Here is a 20087-nt window from a genome sequence, read left to right as displayed (position 1 = left end):
TCATTTGCTACACCCCAGTAGGTAAGGCTCTGGTATACCTAGCTTTCATTAAACAGGCAGAAGGGATACCTGAGAGACTGGACCCATTGCTATTTATTGTTTTGTGTCGGTCCAGCCTCTAAAACAGGGCCTCCACCTCTTGGTAACCTGGAATACCCTCAGCGGCACCTTTCTTCTGGATTGCCAATGCACTGGCTCTTGTAGCGAATTCAACAGCGTCTTGCAATTTAGCACCCTCGCTGAGCTTCACAACAACACCACCAAAAAATGTGTCTCCAGCGCCTGTAGTGTCAATGACTTTCTCAACCTTCTTCGATGCTGTGAACGCAGGCTCCTCCGTCTTGGACGCTGAAATGCTACCTTTGCTGCCCATGGTGATGATGACGGAGGCCACATTCGTCTGGTCAATCATTCCCTGGAGCTTGCGGGCCAAACGGCCAAAACCGTCGATTTCGTCTGATGCAATTGTGGTCTTGAAATCGTCCAAATCGGCTCCACTGAAAACCTGAGCGCCAACGTCCAATGCCTCACCCTCATTGACTATAAGTAGGTCGATTTTGGCCAAGGTCTCGGGCAGAAGCTCCTTGAATGGGGATGGGTTGTAGGCGATGTTGATCTTGGGTCTGTGCTGCTTGACCCAGTCAATTGTCTTGGTTGTGTCCGGGTATTCGTTTTGCAAAACGACAAAATCGCCGTCCTTGGAGTCCTTGAAGTAGTCTTGGTAGTTTGCCTCCGTAGGCTTCAACTCTCCATTTGCGCCTGCTGTGATCAAGATTCTGTTTTCTCCAGAGCTCTCCACCAAAATGACCGCCACACCAGACGAGAAGCCGTCCAAAACAGCAACATGTTTCGTATCGACACCGGCATCCACAAGCGCCTGTCTCAATTCCTTGCCAAAAGTATCGGCGCCGACATTGCCAACCATTCTCACGGTCTCCAGCTTCGAAAGCCTCGCACAGGCCAAGCTCTCGTTGAGACCCTTTCCACCGAGGTGGTTTTCGAAGGTGTTGGCCTGGAACGTCTCGCCAGCGTCGGGCACCTTGTCCGTGTAAGTGACGAGATCGTAATTGAGCGAACCAACGATGGTAATCATGAAGAAAAGAAGTTGCTGTGCGACTGGATAGTGGAAGGATGAGGTGAGGTGGATTAGATCTCACACAATGGGGCTGGTTTAGGCAATATGCGAGGAACTTCTGGAGAACCCCAGCGAGCACTCATTGATCTGGGGTGTTCGAATTTTGAAGATTGGCTGTTTGAGATTCGATGCCGTTGTAGTACATGAACAGAAGAAATAACGTTTTTGGAGGCTACTACTGGTGGCTCGGAGTACCTTAGAGAGGGTCCGAGGCCGCTGGTTTGCAGGTGGATATTCCGCTATGGCTGCAAACGGTCTGAAAAGTGGAAATACAGAGATTGAACCAATACACAAATTCCGTTTAATATCAATCCCAAAATATGCCTACCTGGCCCTTCAAAAGTATATTTATTCGGTACATGATGCATCACACCGGCACCACATGCATCTTCCATGACTTATATGACAATTCTATCCCTGTGCTTAAGCAAGCTTGCCCTCTCTCTTCAACTTCATTCTCTGGGCAAACGTCAATGGCTTGTCGGCAGCAGGTGCCTCTGCTGGAGGTGGGGCAGCAGGAGAAGCCTGGCGAACTGGAGGGGTGTAGTTTGCCTGGCGCAGAGGTGGCGTGTAGGCTTGCTGACCAGCGGCCTGGCGAGGTGGAACATAAGTCTTTGGAGCAGCAGCGGAAGGAGCCAGCTGGGCCATCTCGGCCTCCATGGCGGCTCTCTTTTGGGCCAACTCGGCATCCTTTTCCTTCTGGACTCTCATTTCCTCACGGAACTTCTCCATCTCGGCCTCTCTGGCCTGCTTACGAGCGGCCTCCTCGGCGGCATGATGCTCTTGTTCTCTTCTGAGTCTCAACTCCTCGATTCTCTGCTGCTTGACGTTCTCAATACGCTCGCGCTTGGCCTGCTCGAAAGCGGCCTTGGCCTCCTCTCTCAACTCAGCCAACTTGGCAGCGTTTTGCTCGTCGATCTGCTTCTTGAACGAAGAGTAGTCGGGCACCACACGGTTCAAACGCTCCTTCAATGCCTTGGCGTTCTCGTGCTCCTTGCGGGCCTTTTCGATTCTGCTGCGAGTGAGCTCCTCGTGAGCCTTGACGTCTCTCTCCTTCTGGGTGGCAGCCTCCTCGGCCAAGAACTTCAACTCGTGCTTTCTGTAGGCTCTCTCGAGATGGTCGGCCTTCTTGAACACAACCTTCATCTTCTCCTCCAAGTTCTTTCTGTCCTTGTTCAACTGCTCGATCTGCATGGCACGCAACTTGTCCGTGTCCAAGTTCTCCAAGTTGTCCAAGTCGATCTTGATGATACCCTTGGCGTTGATCTCCTCGGCAATCTTTCTCTTGTTGCTGTCGGCAATAGCCTTCTTCTCTCTTTCCAAACGCTCCAAGTTCTTTCTCTCCTGTTCCTGGGCCAATCTCTCCTGTTCGGCCTTCTGGTCGGCGATCAACTTCTCCTGTCTGGCCTTGGCGGCTCTCTCTTCGTCCTCACGTCTCTGCTTCTCGGCAATCTTCTTGCGCTCCTCCAACACCTTCACTCTGTCGGCAATCAGCTCCTGCTCTCTGACAAAGTCGGAAATGGCGTTCTTCAATGCAACTTCACGTCTCTGCTCCTGGCGGGCCTCGTAGTGTGGGTCAATAACGTCACGAGACTGGGCCAACACAGATGCCAACTTGGACAATTGAGTTCTGACCAACTCGGCTGGGGTGGCTTGCAACTTGGACGAAAGGGAGTCGGTGTAGGAGTCCTCGAATGGGTTGGACGCGAAGGTCACGACCTGAGACTCGTGGTCAATGGTCAAGAACAAGTGGCCCTTCTTCACGGCGTTGACAATCATGTCCTCAACTTCCAACTCGGACAAGGTGTAGTCGGTACCTTCGATGATACCCAAGGAAACCAAAAAGTCCAACTTGACAGCCTCGTAGATCTGAGAAACCTGCTGGAACGAACGAATGGCCACCACCTCGGTCAAAGTGGGGATGTACTTGCTGTATGCCTTGTCGTCCTTGATAATCTGGAAAACGCCAGCAACCTTGTCCTTGGCGGTCAATGGGTGGAACTCGGTGTCACTCATAATCTCAAACAAGTCCTTGACAGCAGGGTCGACAAACTTCAAGATGTTCTTGTTCTCGATGGCAGAGATCAAGCTGTCTCTGGTTGGCACCTGACTCAAGTTCAATAACGAAGTCAACTTTGCGTGCTTGGCCTTCTGGTCGTCAACAACGGTCTCGTTGATGTTCAAGGACTTGGTTGGAATCGACAAGGTAGACAACACAAGCACGGAGGCGTAGTAGCTCAACTCCTTGTCGGTAGCATTAGGAGACTGCGAGAACAAGTTGAAAAACTTGTTCCAAGCAGCGGCGTGGAACAAAGTGTTGTCAGAAACGGCGAAGATTCTGGCCAAGTTTTCGTAGTAGTTAGCCATCATCACTGGCTTTGGTGTCTTCTTAGAAGCAGTGATCAAAGTGTGAACATCGTCAACAGATCTGAAAGATTCCTGCCACAACTCCAACTTGACGGAGATGTTCAACTGAGAGAAACGCTGCTCCAAGTAACGCTGAACGGTTTCAGAGTCAGACAAATCCACAGCATTCACGTTGGTACCGGCAGTCTTGCCTGGAGCATTGGTAGTCACCCATTGCATGTGGGCTCTCAACAACTCACAGAGTCTTCTGAACTCAGCCTTTCTGTTGAAACGCAAGCAGAACTGGAACGCCTGGTTCACGATAGCAGAGTAGGTCACCTCCAACTTGGAGTTGTTTCTCAAGATATCCAAAACGGCACGGTATGCCTCCCACAAGAATCTCAACCATGGGGTCACCAACTCTCTCTCGGTTCTATCAGCAGAGTCGGTGTTCAGCACAGCGGACAACAAAATGGACTCTGGGGTTTGCGAGGTCTCCAAGTCATCGTCGTCCTCCTGGTCCATCTTGATGTCTGCCTTGGCCTGGGCTTCGTTCAACTTACCCTCAGCCAATTCAATGAACTTTCTCACAATGACTTGAACAGACTCCAAACCGTTCTCCAGCATCTGCACGTTCTTCTTGTACTGGTGCAAGGCATCCTTGGCGACCTTGCCCTTTCTGAAGTGAACAGCCAACTCGATAAGCAAAAGTCCAATGGGCTCCAAGTCCTCCACTGGCAAGTATCTAGTTCTCTTGGAGGTGATCATCTCGTAAAGAACCTCGAGAGCTGCATCCTTCTGGCCGACACCAATAAGGTCTTCGGCTCTTTTGAGCACGTTCTCTGGCCTCAAGGCCTGGTTTTTGTGAGCTGGTGGCATGGCCTGTTTGTGATGGAGTATCAGAGATCGAGAAGGCTAAAATTTTCCAGTCGTGTGCAGACCGCACTACAGACGACGAAGCCGTGGTTAGGTTGATAAGATGAATGACTATATATTATAGATAAATTGTTTTGAAAGTATTTTTTGAAACAAGTTTTTTTCTGTTCATTCATTTTTTGTGGGCAAAAATGTGGTGTGCCACAGCCTACCATAGTGGAACGCTATAGACAATGTGAGACTAACCACCAACATATCAACAACCAATGCTCCAATTGATGAATTTCTTTTCGTTAACCTAATTGACTTCAAGAGGTTTGATACGGAGTTTGAAAGTCTGGTTTTGCTTGCTTGTTCATTGATTCTAGTCCAACGTTTGGTTGGAAGTACTGCCACAGAAGGCTGAAAGATCTGGCAGACCAGTATAGAGGAGCAATACCAAATGATCATTAGGGTTCTCTTTTTAGAATTGTGCCTGGTTCATCTCATTCTGTCCTTCTAACTGGCTAGCAGGCTGAGTTATGTGGTTGCGAAATGGCTGCAAACGGACCAGCCGCACATTAGCTAGTGCTCCAGTACCCATCCAATCCCCTGTTACATCACGAATTAATGTCTTAATTGACTATATTTTAGAGTGCCAAAACGTAGTGGTTCCGCATATTAATTACAAAGCTTTTCGGTAGAGTACGTCTAAATAGTCGAAACTTCTATGGTCAAGTCGCCTCTAAAAGTATTCTTCACTTTTTCAATGCATACTTCAGACTTTCTATATTTATTGGGGTATTGATAAGATTGAATGTTCCGGTAGATTCTATTTCTGGTTGTACACCGGGCTTTGGTGTGATGTGGCAAGCTTGTCGACAACGAAACACTTTCCATGTCGTCTACATTAACCAAGTATCTTCAAGATGCTTGAGAATAACCGAACGATGGCCTGATGCATCACGGAACCGTTTATTGTAAGTCTTTTGAATTTATTTTGACCTCAAGCTTTTCGAACTTTTTCGATGGTTTACAAAACTTACGTAAATATCCAAATGTGCACGATAACTTTGATAATATTTACTAAAATGGAGGAAATTTCTCTGCCATTTCAGGCACTGACTTAGCCAATCCCTTCTTGTCCAATAAAAGGAGACTCAAGCGGGGATCAATACCGTACTCAGTAAACACCCTTCTGGAGTCTGTTTCTTGGAGATGATTCGTGTACTCGTAGTGTTTGTGGTACTTGGCATTCTCCTCCAAAACAAGGTCTTCGTAGTGGAAGTAGTCGAACTCCTCTTCGGTGGAGGCCTTCTTCTTCTTCTTTGGCGCTGTCTCTTCCTCATCTGCAGTTGAGCCCACCATCTTATATATCTTCGACACCACAAGGAAGTAGTCGAACTCATACTTCTCGTGAGCATCCTCAGCCTTCTCCATCTCTTCCAGAAGCATCTTGTACATTGGCGGCACAACCTCGACGGGCATGTTGATCATTCTTTCACTCACGATCCAACCCACCTTAAGCTGTTTGGTTTGGTCTTTAGTCGATTTTCCCGGAAGGAGCAATTTTCTCAAGATGAGATTGAACTCGTTGTCTGATTTCGTTTTTTCGAGGATGTAGTCCACAACCGCTCTAATGCAAGGCTTTTCGGCGTTGTCAGTCAAATTGATCACCGAGAGAAGCGCAAAGGGGTCTCCCTCGAGTCCCTCAGTTTTGATGGTGGTACCGACAGAATTTTTCGTCAATATCATATCAGCCAACGAGGAGATGTCGAAATTGGTGGCATCGTCACCAAAGAGCTGACGAAGAAAGGTTTTGGTAGCATGGAAGTCCACCTCTGGGTTTAAGTCAAAGTAGTCAAAATCAACATTCACAACCTCATCCTGCTGCTCCTCAACATCAGAATTGTCACTTTCATCGGTAGAGCTGACGTCAATGTCGCTGTCCTCATCGTTCTTTCTTTTGCTCATCTTGTCTTGATTGATATAGAACTGCTCAGTAGTGCGATGCGATGCCGATACTATAGAGTCCGATGACGAGAGTAGTGTGGGGCACCCAAGAAGTCAGGTTGGGATGATTTGAAAAATTGTTATATGATTGGTTTATAATATTTCCTATTAAATGTAAGCCAGAGCTTGGTTGTTCACTAGTGTTGTAAAGGTCTTCCTCTTCAGCTAATCACGCTGTGCTAGGACTCGAAGCGAATCCAAGAATCTACATTACCTTTTGAATAATCTCATTAAATGCCATTAATGCTATGTGACCCAGAAGACAGAACCTCTCATGTGATTACACACTTCTCCTTCTTGTATTCTGTCAACCGGCGTTTATGTTCCTTTCTTTGGAGCGAGGCTCCACTCTTCTTCTCGCTATGGAGGAAATGACCAAAGTGTTTGTGCTTACGCTCTTCGTTCTCGCTGTCCTCCGGCAAAGTCTCTGAAGGCTTCAAGTTCTCAAGTTTCTTGTAAACCTTCTCCATATCGACCTTCTCGGTGGCAGCCAGATCTGCCAAAGCAAGGCCACTAATATTAGAGTTCTCGCTCCATTGGCTGTTTCTGCGAAATTGCGGCGTAAAGCTTATGCTCATATTTCTGCTTCCGGTCTTCGAGACCAGAGGAATCTCCTTGTAATAGTTCATCTCGTCATCAGTCACATACCAGAGGTATCGTTGGCGTATGTCCGTGTACTTCAGACTAGTCGGGAGTGTATCAGGAATGGGTATGCTGGACGTACTTGTATCGCTCCCAAACGACGCCTTCACGGCGCTTTCTAACGGGTTAGGTACCGCCGAGGACGCCCCGTTCTTGGACTCTAAGTCGCTCTTCGACTCAGTTCTGGAAAGAATTGGCGTCAAAGCATCCTCGCTCCAGTACTTCAGGCGGGATCCTCTTGGGGCCACCACAGGACTGACAGTATCCTTTCCTGAGCGAAGAGACAGCACGGAGCTTGATTGCTCAGAGGATGATGCCAACCTGTAAAAGAGCATATAAGGCCATTCGGTATCGAAAATTTCGCTAAAAGTCTTTTTCACCACTTTTTTCTTTTTCATATCGTCAAACAAGTACCATTCGGCATTGAGCGACTCCTCTAGTGTCTCCTCCTTGACGTGGATGTTCTTTCTGACGGCAGATACAAAATGCCCAGATGCAATGGTGGTGCCTCTGTGGCACAATGCACTTTCTAGAATGAGTTTGAATCCTCCGGTGTCGGCGTCGACGTCGTCAGCCACAAAGGAGGGCAACTCGATGACTGGGGGTATAATGATACGCTTGTTCGAGCGGTTCGCCAGCTGCTCAGTGGCATCAAACGAGTATCGCTTCAAGCAAATAGGGAGTACTGGTCTGCGGTTAACAAACTCCTTGGAATTGCGTGCAACGCTCTCATTGGCATTGTCTATGGTATTGTCATCCGTGTAAAACGGCAAAAGACGCAATAACATCCACGCTGGGAGCATCACTTCTTTGGGCTTCGATTCAACAGAAGTGATGGACCATATGGAGAGTGTTGACGAGCGAGTACGAGCTTTGACCAGGTTACTCAAAGAGCCTTGAGTGCTATGACGAGCTCTGAATGAGATATTGGTGGGAAGATCTTGTGTCAATTCAACGTCGGCATCAGGAACTTCCTTTTTCTCGGGTGTTTCCTTTCTTTCGAATGTTTCCGAAGGCCTATGAAGGCTGTCTAACGTGGCACGACGTTCAAGCTCTCGTTTCACGGAGATGGAGTTGTTGAAGTAGTGCTCGAGGCATTCCTCCAAAAGAATGGCGTCCAGACTGTCGGTCTGGTTCTCGACAAACTTATCCTCTGGTTTGATAGGGGTAGCGGTTTTCTCAGCGTCAGGGACCGAAACAAAAAGAATACGCTCCTTCGAGTATTTGGTATCATCATTTTCGTGCTTGCCCAGGTGCTTGATCTCGACCTTGAAAGTCAACAACGGCATCAGAAGGGTTTCTGTCAAGAATTCAAAAAGCGGAGCGACATCTTGCTGTCTGTGGCTCATGGCCTCATTGTAGCCGAGCTTCATAAGACACTCACAGATCCGCATGGAGATATCGGTGGTGATCAAGTTGCCGGAACGCAACAAATTGACGTAGACTCTGAGCAAACCAGAGAGCTGGTCCACCATAGGATTGGCGTGCTGGTTCAGCAAGAATAGGATGGGCTCAAAGCTCTCCAAGTTGGCAAACATCAGGAACAAAAGAGCATCCATGTAGCACATGACGTTTTCCCAGTTTTCGGCACCAGCAAACTCGATTCGTGCACCCAGACGCTCAAAGCCGTCGTTTGTTATGAAGAACCCGCTTTCACTGAGTTGGAAGAAGCGGAGAAGCGTGTAGGTACGAGCAATATCACCATTTGTGAACGGCAGCTTTAGAAGCGCCACAACCTGATGTGTAGACGGTGGCGACTCAAAGAACCCCTTTATCTGGACCACCGCCAGCAGCTTGCTAGTGTAGTTCTTGGTGTTATGTGGCAAGGCATCCGTCTTGGGTGTTTCTGATAGTCGGGAGTAGGAGTCAGCGTACCAGTGCCAAAACAGTTCTGGAAACGCCACCGCAGCCGGGCCGGCATCTTGGCGGGCCCGTATTTTGCGGAACATTGTTTTATTAATGTGGGTGGGGAAGGGGGAAGGAAAGTGAGTCGGAAGCGGTCGCTGTGGAACTTGAGGTTGATAGCGCGAAGTGCCTCAGTGAGGATCGAGGGACGGACAGGGAAGAGGAGGTGGTGTGGGAAGGGAAATTGATGATTAAGGTAATTCGTTTTTTAAAATTAAGGAAATAGAGTTTTTTTTAGCCGATTCTGAATTGTGCTGGGAGTTGACCTATGGTCGTCTCAGAAGCGAATGCGCAAGCTCTTCAGTATGGAGTATGATGTTAGATTTGCTAGTTATCAAATTAGCGTTTTGGCCGAGGAAATGAATAGAGGTTTATCAAAGACTTAATGTTCAGAGAGTTGTGGAGATTAGCTGTGAAAGTAACAGGAATGGTAACTCCTCTTGCTCCATCTATTGAGCGATGAAGCTCTCCACACCGACAGATTCCTGATTCCACCTCCTACAGCTCAGGACAGACCTACCAAACTACCTTGTGTCATGTGAGAAATCTATTATTCCGTACCCAGTTTCATTGCGGCTAGCGGCGCTGCCCTAGCTGGCGATGTTGAGCTCCTTCACCTTCCCGAGGATATCATCGAGCCGCTTTTCCAATTTCCCGCTTCTGAAGTCTGCACGGGTCTTGGCGTCCACATGCTTTTGCACCTCATTCAAGTGCCTGTGGTTCTCACTGAAGTAGCGTAGTTGCAACTTCACGAATGCTTCGAACAGCGGATTGAGGTATGAAATCCTGAGGTCCATCAACCGGGGAAGTTCGGACTTCAATTGACCATTGAGTCGCTCGTACACTTCCTCTGCCAGAGCAAGTTGAGCTGTGGTATCCTTCAATTTAATCTCCAGCGCAGGGTCGGCGTCAGGATTGTCAGAAAGCTTGCGAACTTTATTCCGAAGCGAGTCGTAGTCTAGTTTTTTGTGGGCCCGCTTCTTAATGGCCTCGTTCATGTCCACGTAGTAGGAATTGAACCGGTCAATCGGATTGAGCACCGTCTGCAAAAATGGTTGGCCTATACTCTCGAGCGTCTCCGCCGAAATGGACCGAGTGGCTTCATTGTACTCTTTAGCAATGCTTTTTGCTTCAGTATCCTGACCGTAAAAGCCAGCAAGAACGTCACTGACATTCAGCTGGGCTGTAGACAACGAAGCGAGCGTTTCCTTGTAACGCCGAAGTTCCTTGTATAGCTTCTCCGATGACTTCTCCATTGCTCGGTAGCGCTTCTCCTCATAGTCAAACTCCAAGTCGACAGTTTCGTCAATTTGGCCTGCTTTGAGCAACACTTGGTTGCCTGCTCTATTGATGGCTTTCTTGAAGCCAGACCAAGACATTTCGTATGTGGAGTTGATGCAAGTTGATAAAAGATGGGTTTTGTACTCGGGAAAGTAAGCTTCCGGAGACCCCATGGTGAGTATCGCGTGTGTGCAGTACAATCACCATTCAGACACACCTGAGACATGGCTGCGAGACCTCTATGACTTGTCTGTATCAGCGGGCAGGTGCATGATTTGGGTAACAAATTTACCAGAATAGCGAGTAATACAGGCCACGGTGAGCACGTCGTTACGGATGGACGTGGTCATCAAATGGTTGAGAATCACGTGGTTGGGGATCAGTTGGTGCAAGGCCTCGGCGTTGGAAGCATAGTACGAGCTATCGGCACGACGTAAGGCAGGTCTTTTTGCCACTTGAGTAGAGCTGGAACTCGAATTTGATGGATCCAGACCCCCAACTTGAGGAATGTTCTGCGCATGGTTTTGCTGGAAATTCGACAGCATCTTGTTCAAAAGCACATTGTTAAGGTGCGCTGGGAGCTGAGGTGGCTCTGGCAACTCGTAGTCAGGTGCCTTGTTTTTGAAGTAATCGTAGTTGACAAACATCTCGGGAATATCGCTCAGGTACTCGTAGGCACCGGGGCGGCTATGGTCGTTTAAGAATGAGAGCCGCTCATTATAGGACTCGTATTTGTCAGACTCATCAATGTGCTCAACGTGCTCAAAATTAGCCGAATCCTTCGCCTCCTTGGAAACCTTTGCTAAGAACAGGTTCAGCTTTTGCTGAATCACAAAAGTGTCATGCTGGCCAGCCACCTGAATGATATTAGCGTCGTAGGGTGTCAGAGCATCACGGCTCTGGTGCTTCTGGGAGTGATTAAAGAGCCTTTGAGGGTCCAAAATTTCGAACCAATTGAACAAGATACCTTCCTGATCCGTGGCGGTGGGCAAGGATTCGGATACTCTGTACTCGTTATTGACGATATAGAGCAACTTGTGCACACCCAAGGGCAAACTGATGGTGGCCGAGAACTCGTTGGGCTGTGCCGCCAGCGGCTTGAGCTTGATGACGTCACGCCAATTAGAAAAAGATCCAATGATGGAGATCTTGTTGATGTTCTCGCGGGCAGAATTCACCCACTTGATCTCCACTGGAACAAGCTTACCCGAGGACAGGTTGCCATATTCGCCAGCGTAGTTGTGGCCCAAGGCGTCCTGAGCAGGAGATCTTGTCAGAGACCTTCCCAGCGTGACACTTTGCATGGAGTCTGCACGGCTAAAAGCAGGCAGTTGCGTACCTCCAAGACGCTGTGGAGGTCTGAAACCATAGCGTGCGGCAGCTGGTGCAGCCACCTTCGTGAAGTCTACTTTCAGCAAATCACTAGAACTGGCTCCTGTTTTCGAAGACTTGTCAATCGTGTCAACATCCATGCGTTCACCGTCATCCAGGCCCTCAAAAAGCAGACCTTCATTGCCCAGTCCCTCGTAACCCAGACCTTCGTATCCGCTGGCTATACTGTTCACCTCGCTGAGATCCTTCCTAACGTAGTACTGATTCTGATTCTGGACAGCATTGGGACGCCATCCGGGCCGGTTCAGTGCATCCAGCTCTGTGTCCGAGCCCTCATTGGTTGGAATGATGTTTCGCTGGACATCTCCATTATCAGTGCCTAGAAGGCCATCACTCAACTCATTAAACTCGTCCTCGATCAAGTCGTTTGTAAAGTGCTTGTTGGGCTCCAGGTCGTCGGCCAGGTGCAGGAGACCACTGGAGGAGGCCTGTTCTTGTTTCTGTCTTTTCACTTCGTGAAGAATCAAATCGCTGAACTCTTCCTCTAGAATTTGATGGGCATTGTTCTGCGATTGGGACAGTTTGCGCACGCTGCTGTTCCGCACAGCTGCAGCGGACTTACGCGTCGACGACGTGTTGTTTCCCATTCTTTTGGCAAAACTCTAGTGAGACGTATTGGACTAGATAGATAGGGTTTTTAGCAACTGCGATCGTGGGGCCAGTGGGAGTACTATGTACAGGACACCCGTATAATGCCACTGTTGGGCCTATTTTCGAGCTGCTGGTACTACGGTGGGTAGTGGGATTTTTTCTGCTGGACTGGAAATGTAATACTTTCTTTGGATATTTCACCTATCATGCTTGAAACACAAGATAGAGATGGACAGTATATGCAGTACAGACACACCAAACACCCCTAGACGGTGTTTGGAGGCCCCAATCCCACTTCAAACAAGACTGTGATGTCATAAAAGACAAGGAAATACATGAACGTTTTTGAATTTTGAATTGAGTAGCATTGTCTTACTCACAAAGGTGTTCCTGGCGAGTGTAAGTGCTCGGCCAACTTTCCAAATAACCATTGGTGTCATTTTGCACTGTCAAAAGTTAAACTTTCTGAATAACCTTCGAAGTCATAAACGAATCATTTACTCTCGGACCGGGCAAGTGTGGCTGAAGTGGTATGTGCTAGTTTGTGCAGGAGACGTAGAACGGACTCTACAAGCTCAATTGCCGGTTTCCTTCAACATAAGAAGCACAGTGAGATTCTACATCCAAGAATTGCCTAATACTAAGAACCTCTTCAATTAGAGCATCGCCAGCGTAGAATGGAATTGCCCCTCTGACTCCGAAATGGCAGGCACTACCTGCAGTACATCGTTCACCCTGGAAATGAGGTGGGACGCCGCTTTAGAGCTTCTACTAATGTACACGGTTCCTGACTATTCGAGGCGTGAAACGCCCGAATCGGCCTTCGACGGTCGAAGCCGCCGCACGGAATTCCGTGCTGGCTGTTTTTTGTTTTTCAATGTTGACTCCCAATGTGGTATGTTGGGGCGCATGCAGGAAATGGACAAGGACCCTGATAAGCACCGAGAGGCGGACTGCAATAGTTTTGCAAGTCGAACAGGATGCAAACATTGTCTCATTGTTGTTGAAATTTAAAAACGGTCCGAATGAAATCAATTATGTTTGACTCTGATAACCACCATTGCAAGGCATGCCCTGCAGCAACGATCTGCTACACAAAACCGGCTAGTTCAAATGTCTGAAAGAATAGTGCTCCAATACCGCTCAGCTTTGTGTGCTGAATCGAGGCATGTACTGCAGGCCCGAGGCGCCGAGGGGCCAATGAGATCGACAGAATGGCACTTTTTGGAAAACAATGAACGGTGATCTTAAAGACTAAAAAGAATTGACGAAAGGGCAGATCTCTAGTTTCTGGGTTTTCGATTGTGGCGAGCGTCACCGTGCGTATCTTTGCGATTTTTGAAAAGCAGGTTGGGCCCATGACTGTACGATTAGCCTGGCTGCGAAAATCGTGGAGGCTCACAAAAAGAGACTACCCATTGACGGAAAATCCGATTATGGCGATTTTGGTGGGGGTTCCTGAGATTCGAGATGTGGCGGCATTATGAGCCGTGGATCTACAAATGAGGCGGAAGAGCGTAGCGCTAAATGAAAGAGGATTTTCGGGGTTTACCGTTCCACTGGATACCCAGTCGTTTTTCGACCGCGCTGCCTACCGAAGTCGAGGTTCACAGTTTCATCGGCTTTATCAAAACGGTCCCTGACTGCTTTGTTCCAGAAGATTTACTTCGCTATTGTTCTTCCCCTCAATGGGTCTTTGCAAATCAAAGCGCCCATTAGTAAGACGGTCAATGTGTCCTAGGATGGAAAAGAGCATGCATTGATGAATGAGAATTCTCAGAGATTGTACTTCTGGTCCTGCCTCAGAGGACTCTGTAGACTTCGCAGCGCTCTACTGCAGTCACTGGTTCAATCACCCACTGTAGATAGTCTCGTTACAAATGAACATTTTGAATTATCATAACGAAGGACACGAACTCGCCAGGTTGGATTTACTGAACACCGTAGGAAACGAAACTCCAACCACACCCTTACACCCTCTTTATCTGGACTACCCATCGGAGCCTCATCGAACTCACCGATACCGCGCGCATACATCAACATCAACACCACAACCACAACCACATCTAACTCCATATTTCAAACCACACCATGGTGGCAGCGACATACGACACGCGACCGCGTGAAGAGCGTGACTACCGTGAGATATATGGCGATCTTGATGAAACACAGCGGCTAGGCGTGGTGGTGGTGGAACAGCCTCCTGCAGAAACAGCTCCTCCAGCACCACTTCCACTTGCAAGACCGGTATTTGTGAGAAGAGAACGCAAGGCGCCAGTTTCTCGAATGTCAAAAGCACTTATAGAGCACGGCTTTCGAGCTTCCCGTGGTGCTGGTCCGGTCAGGTCTCATTATCTTAGGCAAAACTGGCCCAGCGATAATAGCAGCGATGCCTTAGAGAAAAAGGAAGCAGACAGCGAAACACAGAAAGTGGCCTCAAAGCAGCCTCCCAAAAATACCTTTGATTTTGACAAAAAAGGGTTGAGTCGGCGACAGGTTCGCTACGATCTAGACGAACAGGACGAACAGTTCCTCAACTGGCGCAACGGCCGCCTGACGGCGCGTATTAACCTCTCGCGTGAGGCCCTAGAACTCGCTATCACGGTGCTTGAAGAGGAATGGCACCGCCTTGAAGTGCGGATGGGTGGCATGGGCGGTGATCTTGACGAAGACGAGGCAGAGCTCGATGAGAGCTTTGATAAGTACGGCAACGACGACGGCATTGCGGGGGCTGCTTCTATCCTGGAGCAGCGTTGCGCCGTGTGTAACGACCTGGAGGGCCACAACGGCAACGCCATCGTCTTCTGTGACGGCTGCAACATCGCAGTACATCAAGAGTGCTACGGAATTGCATTTATTCCTGAGGGCCAGTGGTTTTGTCGCCGCTGCATGCTTGTCAGAGGCCACAGCGAGTGCAGCTTTTGTCCCTCTCGCCTGGGTGCTTTCAAGCAGTTGGACAATGGCTTGTGGAGCCATGTTGTCTGTGCGCTTTGGATTCCAGAAGTGTATTTTGCCAACCCAATCTACATGGAGCCTATTGAGGGCGTGGGTGCGGTGCCAAAGACGCGATGGAAATTGGTGTGTTACATTTGCAAGCAGAGAGTGGGCGCTTGCATCCAATGCACAAACCGTCTGTGTTTCCAGGCGTACCACGTCACCTGTGCCAAAAGAGCAGGGCTCTACATGGCAATGGAGAAAGGTGTTCATGGAGCTCTTGCTCTGAAAGCAACACTCACATCATACTGCCACCGCCATTGCCCACCAGAATGGAGTGCTGAAGCAGTGGTGGTCGGTATTGCAAAGACCCGCCGGTTTTACCGCGATAGATTACTCGCGAGTGAAGAGAAGCACCGCTTGGCTTCTCGTAGGCGTCACGAAAACAGCCTCAGTGCTCTTCGCTGGAAAACAGAGCACAATACCCCCATAGCGCCCAAGTGTTTTGCTCAAATGATCTATGATTTGTTGCTAGCGTTGAAGGTGGACATTCCTGAAAACTCGCTTCTACGAGGACTCGGCAATGCAAGCGACATACCCAGACTGGAGGTACTTGCAGACATGCACCGTGCTAGCGCAGAATTGTGTAAGTACTGGTGCCTCAAGCGGGAGGCCAAGAGGGGACCCTTGGTTCGTCCTAGTGCACACAAGCTGATGCTTGTGGCCCAGGCAGCACAGCTTTACGACTCTGCAGCCGCCCAGGAGGCGCTTGCGTCACTACACGAGAAAATCGAGTTTGGCCACACCTTGGTGGGGGACTTGGCCAAGGTTACCGAAATGGCACTGCTTACACAACGCCGACAACAATTAGCACTTGAACGTCTGCTTTTGGGCTTGTCGGCGTACGATGCCGCCTACTTTCCTTTGTGCACATTGGCTGCGAAACACTTGGCCTTGATGTCTGAAAAGCTTGATCCCACGAGGGCCTTGACTAATTACAAGCCGCGCGAAGGGCCCAGCTTTGCAGATGTCTTACGCAAGACAAGGCGATTCGAGTACACTACAGTGGAGGAGATCTCGGCAGACGTGGCGGCGTTGGTGGACGTTAGGGCAGGAGGAGCCTTGGGGAGAGCGGCTGCAAAATGGCTGGCATACTGGCAGAGCCACCGTGGTGAGCTTGAGGCTGCGGCGGCGGTGGATTTGAGCAAAATCCTGTTTGTTGAAGTGAATGGCGGTGAACTTCGGTTGAAAGAGCACGACGCTGGCGCCGTGCTAGCTGAAGAGGGCTTGAGTGAGGTTGAGGACGTCACGGAGGAGCCGGCCAACAAGACAGCGTTGAAGGCATTTTTGAAGGCCTGACTACGGTTTAGCACGAAGGACGAAAAAAACGGGTTTAGGCGTAAGCCGAAACGGGTTTAAGCAGCATGGATGAAGCGAGTCTGCGGCTAGAAGCCTAAATCATTAGCATAATTAGAGGGCTGTGGGATCGCAGTTAGATTGTGATCTGAGCGTCTGGAATTTTTCAAACTGCAATGACCGATCGGTTCACTAGGCCCAGTAGGGGCACCCAACGACGGGAGGCTTCCATAGGAATGTCTCATGGCCCGGTTTCGTATTCTTTACTGTTTACAGCAAACGGATAAGCCTGGGTTTCAGGCAATAAGCCCGGAAGCTTTCTCCAACGCACTGCGGCAATGTGGGCTTTCCAACCCTAAAGCTTAATTGCACGCCCACCGAAGATAGCCTAACAGGGGTGCATTGGCGAGAGATATTAATTCCATACTGTGAAAAATAAAATTATTTGCAAGCAGGCCTGGGTAGCCGACGTACCCCGAGGCAGACAATCTAGAACAGCATGGTTTAGTCAACGCAGCGCGAGATCTTCGAGCAAGGCCTGCTTTGGCGCCTACAGCAGATCGAAGCAAATTGCACAAGAACACCACCAGCAAAAGGAACAAGAATATCCAAATGTGCTCAGTTAAACAAACCCTAAATCAAGGGGCCGGCGATCCATGGCCGTACGGCAGCACCTCAGCCCTCCTGGTTGCAAAGCGGGCTGGAATGTTTGGGTTCTCTGGGGCAGCGGGGCAGGTGCAGAGAAGAGCAAATTTCTCCACGGTGCCAAGGTGAGGATGGCAGGACGTAGCCGTGGATCATGGATCGGGGCTTTTGCCAGCGAAGGTGTCCAGCGAGGCGAGTGCATTTACGACGGTGTTTGATCGACCGCACCCTGGCGGCCGTGGCGGTGGGAGGCGGTGACCTTACGAAGAGAGGGTTGGGGACTGCTGAGAAGAGAGGGTTGGGGTGGTGAGGCAGATGGGGAGGTGGAAGGAAGCGAGTGAGATAGGCTGAGGGCCAGCTGCCAGGAAAATGCACCAAGGCATGGAAGAGGCCGTAAACGGCAAGGTCGGGTGCCGAGCCCGGGGCTGTAAGCGACCTTCCAAAGTCTGTTTAGCCAGTGTATGCGATCGTTATACCAGTGTATGCGTTGGGTGCAAATGCACCAAAGAGTATCTTCGACGCACGGGCTACGTGCCGATGTGTCCCCGGATCTTCAGGGCCCAGAGACGCTGCATTGGCGGTTTTGCCGAGCGACCCAGCGGTGGTGTTGCTGGGGGACAAGGGTGGAGGCAGAAGGAAGATTGCAACTTTTGAATTTCGTCTTCTCCGTCCGTGGGTGCCAGAATTAAGGCCTGGGTCGGCCACACGGATTGGGCGCCAGGCGGCCTGCGTACACCGGGACAATCGGTTGCCAGGTGGAGACAGGCAGGGCACGCAGGCGATCAGAGCGATCTCAAGCAGCGATCTTCAGGGTTTGTGCGGGAGGAAGATCGGGGAGGCAGGGAAGGAGAGGCAGGGAAGATTTTGAAGAAAAAGGCGAAGGAAGTTTGGTTTTTTTCAGGGCAAAACGAGCGAAGCGCCCGCGGACGCAGCGAACAAACAACGGGAGGAAAGGAGTGGATGGGAGGATGAATGGGCGAGGCGTGGAACGGTGTGGGGAGTTGGCAGCTGGGGTGCAAATCAGGGTGCCGCAGGGGAAGGGCAGGCAGAAGGATAAAAAATGTGAAAGAAGGCAGAAAAAAATGCAGAGGATGCAGAAAAGTTGGGAAATGTAGAAAATGTCGAAAAGCAGAAGTCATAGGAGAGAGGTTGACAGGTGAAGAGGACGGTCTGTGGGGAAGCGGCTGGCGTGCACCGTTGAGTTTTCCCAAAGCAGGCAAGTGTACGATTTTGTGCGAGTAGGTATAGCCGGTGCAGCGTAGCGGTCGAGGAGGAGGAGGAGCGAGGAAAATAGAGAAAAGCGGAATCACAGCGAGGAGAACTCAAGCCACAGAGCCCCAGCAGCCAGCAGGCCGAGCAGACTACCTGTGCAACGTAAACTCCACGTCTGGATGATCGATGCGGACCGATCGCTCGCGATCTGAAGTGGTAAGCCGGGGAGGGAGGGAGGTAGGGTAAGGCTGGTCTTCGAAAAAAGGAAACCATGCCATAGCCAAATGGCATGGGCAGCAGAGACCCGCGCGAGTCGAGATAGGAAAATATCGAGCGACGCCGATGCTGCTGCTGCTTGTGCTGCTGCTGGTGCGCTGCTAGTGCTGCGATAGACCACGCACGCAAATTACACAAAGCACACGCACGATTGCAGGCAAGAAGCCTCCGTGTCTGAAAAACCAGTTTCAGCGGCACCCACCGCGAGGCTGCCGCCGGGCGGCTATCGTGGGAGGTTCTGCAAGCGAACCACGCAAGGCGGTGTGTTTCGCAGCCAACCCACCAGCCAGAAAAAAAAAGCACTGGTCGAAGCGTCACACCAGCTTATGCGCCGCGGACAGTGCCGAGGCAAGGCAAATCCAGAGAACAACGACGGCGCAGGCAGTAGGGCAGAGACAGGCAGCGAGGCTGGAGCGACAGCGGGCTAAGTGTAGCCGCTCGGGCACAATGCGCAGCCCGCATTGTGAGCCTCTGACGTAAACAAAGAGCAAATCGCACGGGGGACTTAAAAGGGAGGGTTTCGCTGGGTGGGTTCTCCAGGAAAGGTATGTATTTTGGCCAGGTGACCCAGGGCACCTGGAGGTAGCAGTGACTAGTCCCGGGGGTGCACTGGATGGTGTTTCCGTTGGGTTTATGAGAGCTGGTGGTGCTTTACGTGAAATAGTGTCCAGGTGGTGCTTTCAAAAAGAAGTGGTTCAAAGAGGTGGAAAGAGGTGGAAAGACGTGGAAAGACGTGGTTCAAAGTCGTTGTGGTGCTCTCCGTTTCTGCGAGAGAGGCGCCGGGCAGACCGTTAGGGGCGCCAAGGAGCGCGGTGGGGGCACCAAGATTCATTTGCAGACGGACGTCCTCGCCACACCTGGCAGGTCTGCTGGCGCCCGCCGAGCCAAGGGAAGTCTTGCCGGAGCGCAGGCTGCACCTGCGAGGCAGCGGCCTCGCAGCGGACCATGTGAAGAGCGCCCGGATGCAGTTTTTCCGGCTTCCGGCAGCTGCTAATTTCAAGCAGCGGCGTTTCTTGTCCGTCCCTTGTTGGGCCTTTCCAGCGCTTTCTGCCACTTTTCGTCTTTGTGGACCCGGTCTTGGCTCAGGCACCGCGCCAGGTACCGCCAGGAACACCCCCAGCCAGTGCAGTCCATCGCGCCCAGCGTCGGGCCCACACAGTCGCACCGCGACCTCCCTGCGCAGTGCCAGCAACAATCTCGGCAGCGATCCACCAGTGGAGACCCGGATCCCAGGATCCCCAGGGCAGCGACAATGACCGATGTCACGGAAACGGGGGTGGAACTCCTTTTACTTCCTTTTTTTGCAAAATCCCCGTGGCCCACCAGATGGCTTTTTTTGGGGGTGCCGCCTCAAGCGTCCGCCCAGCGTCCGCCCGCGCTGTTCCTGCTTTCTCTTCCTTCACTGGCAGACCATTCGTCAAGTGCCTCCACCGCCTGCCTGGTGCCTGGTTTTAGCCGCTGAACTGCGCGCCTGCCTGCCCACCAGGTCTCTTTTCGGCTCCCA

The 20087-nt window shown here is 50.5% G+C and overlaps 7 protein-coding genes across 7 annotated transcripts; 1 reads left to right on the top strand and 6 right to left on the bottom strand.

The window, feature by feature from the left end:
- Nucleotides 1-118: 118 nt before the first annotated feature.
- On the bottom strand, nucleotides 119-1093 carry RBK1 (putative ribokinase; the record flags this gene model as incomplete). The annotated part of the gene is made up of 1 exon (XM_024858696.1): nucleotides 119-1093. One exon carries the CDS (start codon nucleotides 1091-1093, stop codon nucleotides 119-121), a length of 975 nt encoding a protein of 324 aa, XP_024713183.1.
- A 465-nt stretch (nucleotides 1094-1558) lies between these two features.
- Nucleotides 1559-4360, bottom strand: RPG1A (translation initiation factor eIF3 subunit a; the record flags this gene model as incomplete). Its single annotated transcript, XM_024858695.1, has 1 exon — nucleotides 1559-4360. The coding sequence occupies one exon, from the start codon at nucleotides 4358-4360 to the stop codon at nucleotides 1559-1561; it is 2802 nt and encodes a 933-aa protein (XP_024713182.1).
- Nucleotides 4361-5422: 1062 nt separating this feature from the next.
- Nucleotides 5423-6310, bottom strand: C7M61_003353 (protein-transporting protein; the record flags this gene model as incomplete). Its single annotated transcript, XM_024858694.1, has 1 exon — nucleotides 5423-6310. The coding sequence occupies one exon, from the start codon at nucleotides 6308-6310 to the stop codon at nucleotides 5423-5425; it is 888 nt and encodes a 295-aa protein (XP_024713181.1).
- A 311-nt stretch (nucleotides 6311-6621) lies between these two features.
- On the bottom strand, nucleotides 6622-8940 carry C7M61_003352 (uncharacterized protein; the record flags this gene model as incomplete). Its single annotated transcript, XM_024858693.1, has 1 exon — nucleotides 6622-8940. The coding sequence occupies one exon, from the start codon at nucleotides 8938-8940 to the stop codon at nucleotides 6622-6624; it is 2319 nt and encodes a 772-aa protein (XP_024713180.1).
- Nucleotides 8941-9486: 546 nt separating this feature from the next.
- RVS162 (Rvs162p) lies at nucleotides 9487-10350 on the bottom strand (the record flags this gene model as incomplete). Its single annotated transcript, XM_024858692.1, has 1 exon — nucleotides 9487-10350. One exon carries the CDS (start codon nucleotides 10348-10350, stop codon nucleotides 9487-9489), a length of 864 nt encoding a protein of 287 aa, XP_024713179.1.
- A 66-nt stretch (nucleotides 10351-10416) lies between these two features.
- Nucleotides 10417-12156, bottom strand: KIS2 (Kis2p; the record flags this gene model as incomplete). Its single annotated transcript, XM_024858691.1, has 1 exon — nucleotides 10417-12156. One exon carries the CDS (start codon nucleotides 12154-12156, stop codon nucleotides 10417-10419), a length of 1740 nt encoding a protein of 579 aa, XP_024713178.1.
- A 2095-nt stretch (nucleotides 12157-14251) lies between these two features.
- C7M61_003349 (uncharacterized protein) lies at nucleotides 14252-16453 on the top strand (the record flags this gene model as incomplete). The annotated part of the gene is made up of 1 exon (XM_024858690.1): nucleotides 14252-16453. One exon carries the CDS (start codon nucleotides 14252-14254, stop codon nucleotides 16451-16453), a length of 2202 nt encoding a protein of 733 aa, XP_024713177.1.
- Between the last annotated feature and the right edge of the window lie 3634 nt (nucleotides 16454-20087).

This window comes from Candidozyma pseudohaemuli (assembly GCF_003013735.1).
Source record: "Candidozyma pseudohaemuli strain B12108 chromosome Unknown scaffold00008, whole genome shotgun sequence".
Classification (NCBI taxonomy): Eukaryota; Fungi; Ascomycota; class Pichiomycetes; order Serinales; family Metschnikowiaceae; genus Candidozyma; species Candidozyma pseudohaemuli.
Note: the sequence above shows the minus strand (reverse complement) of the source record. Positions and strands in the feature narration are given on the sequence as shown.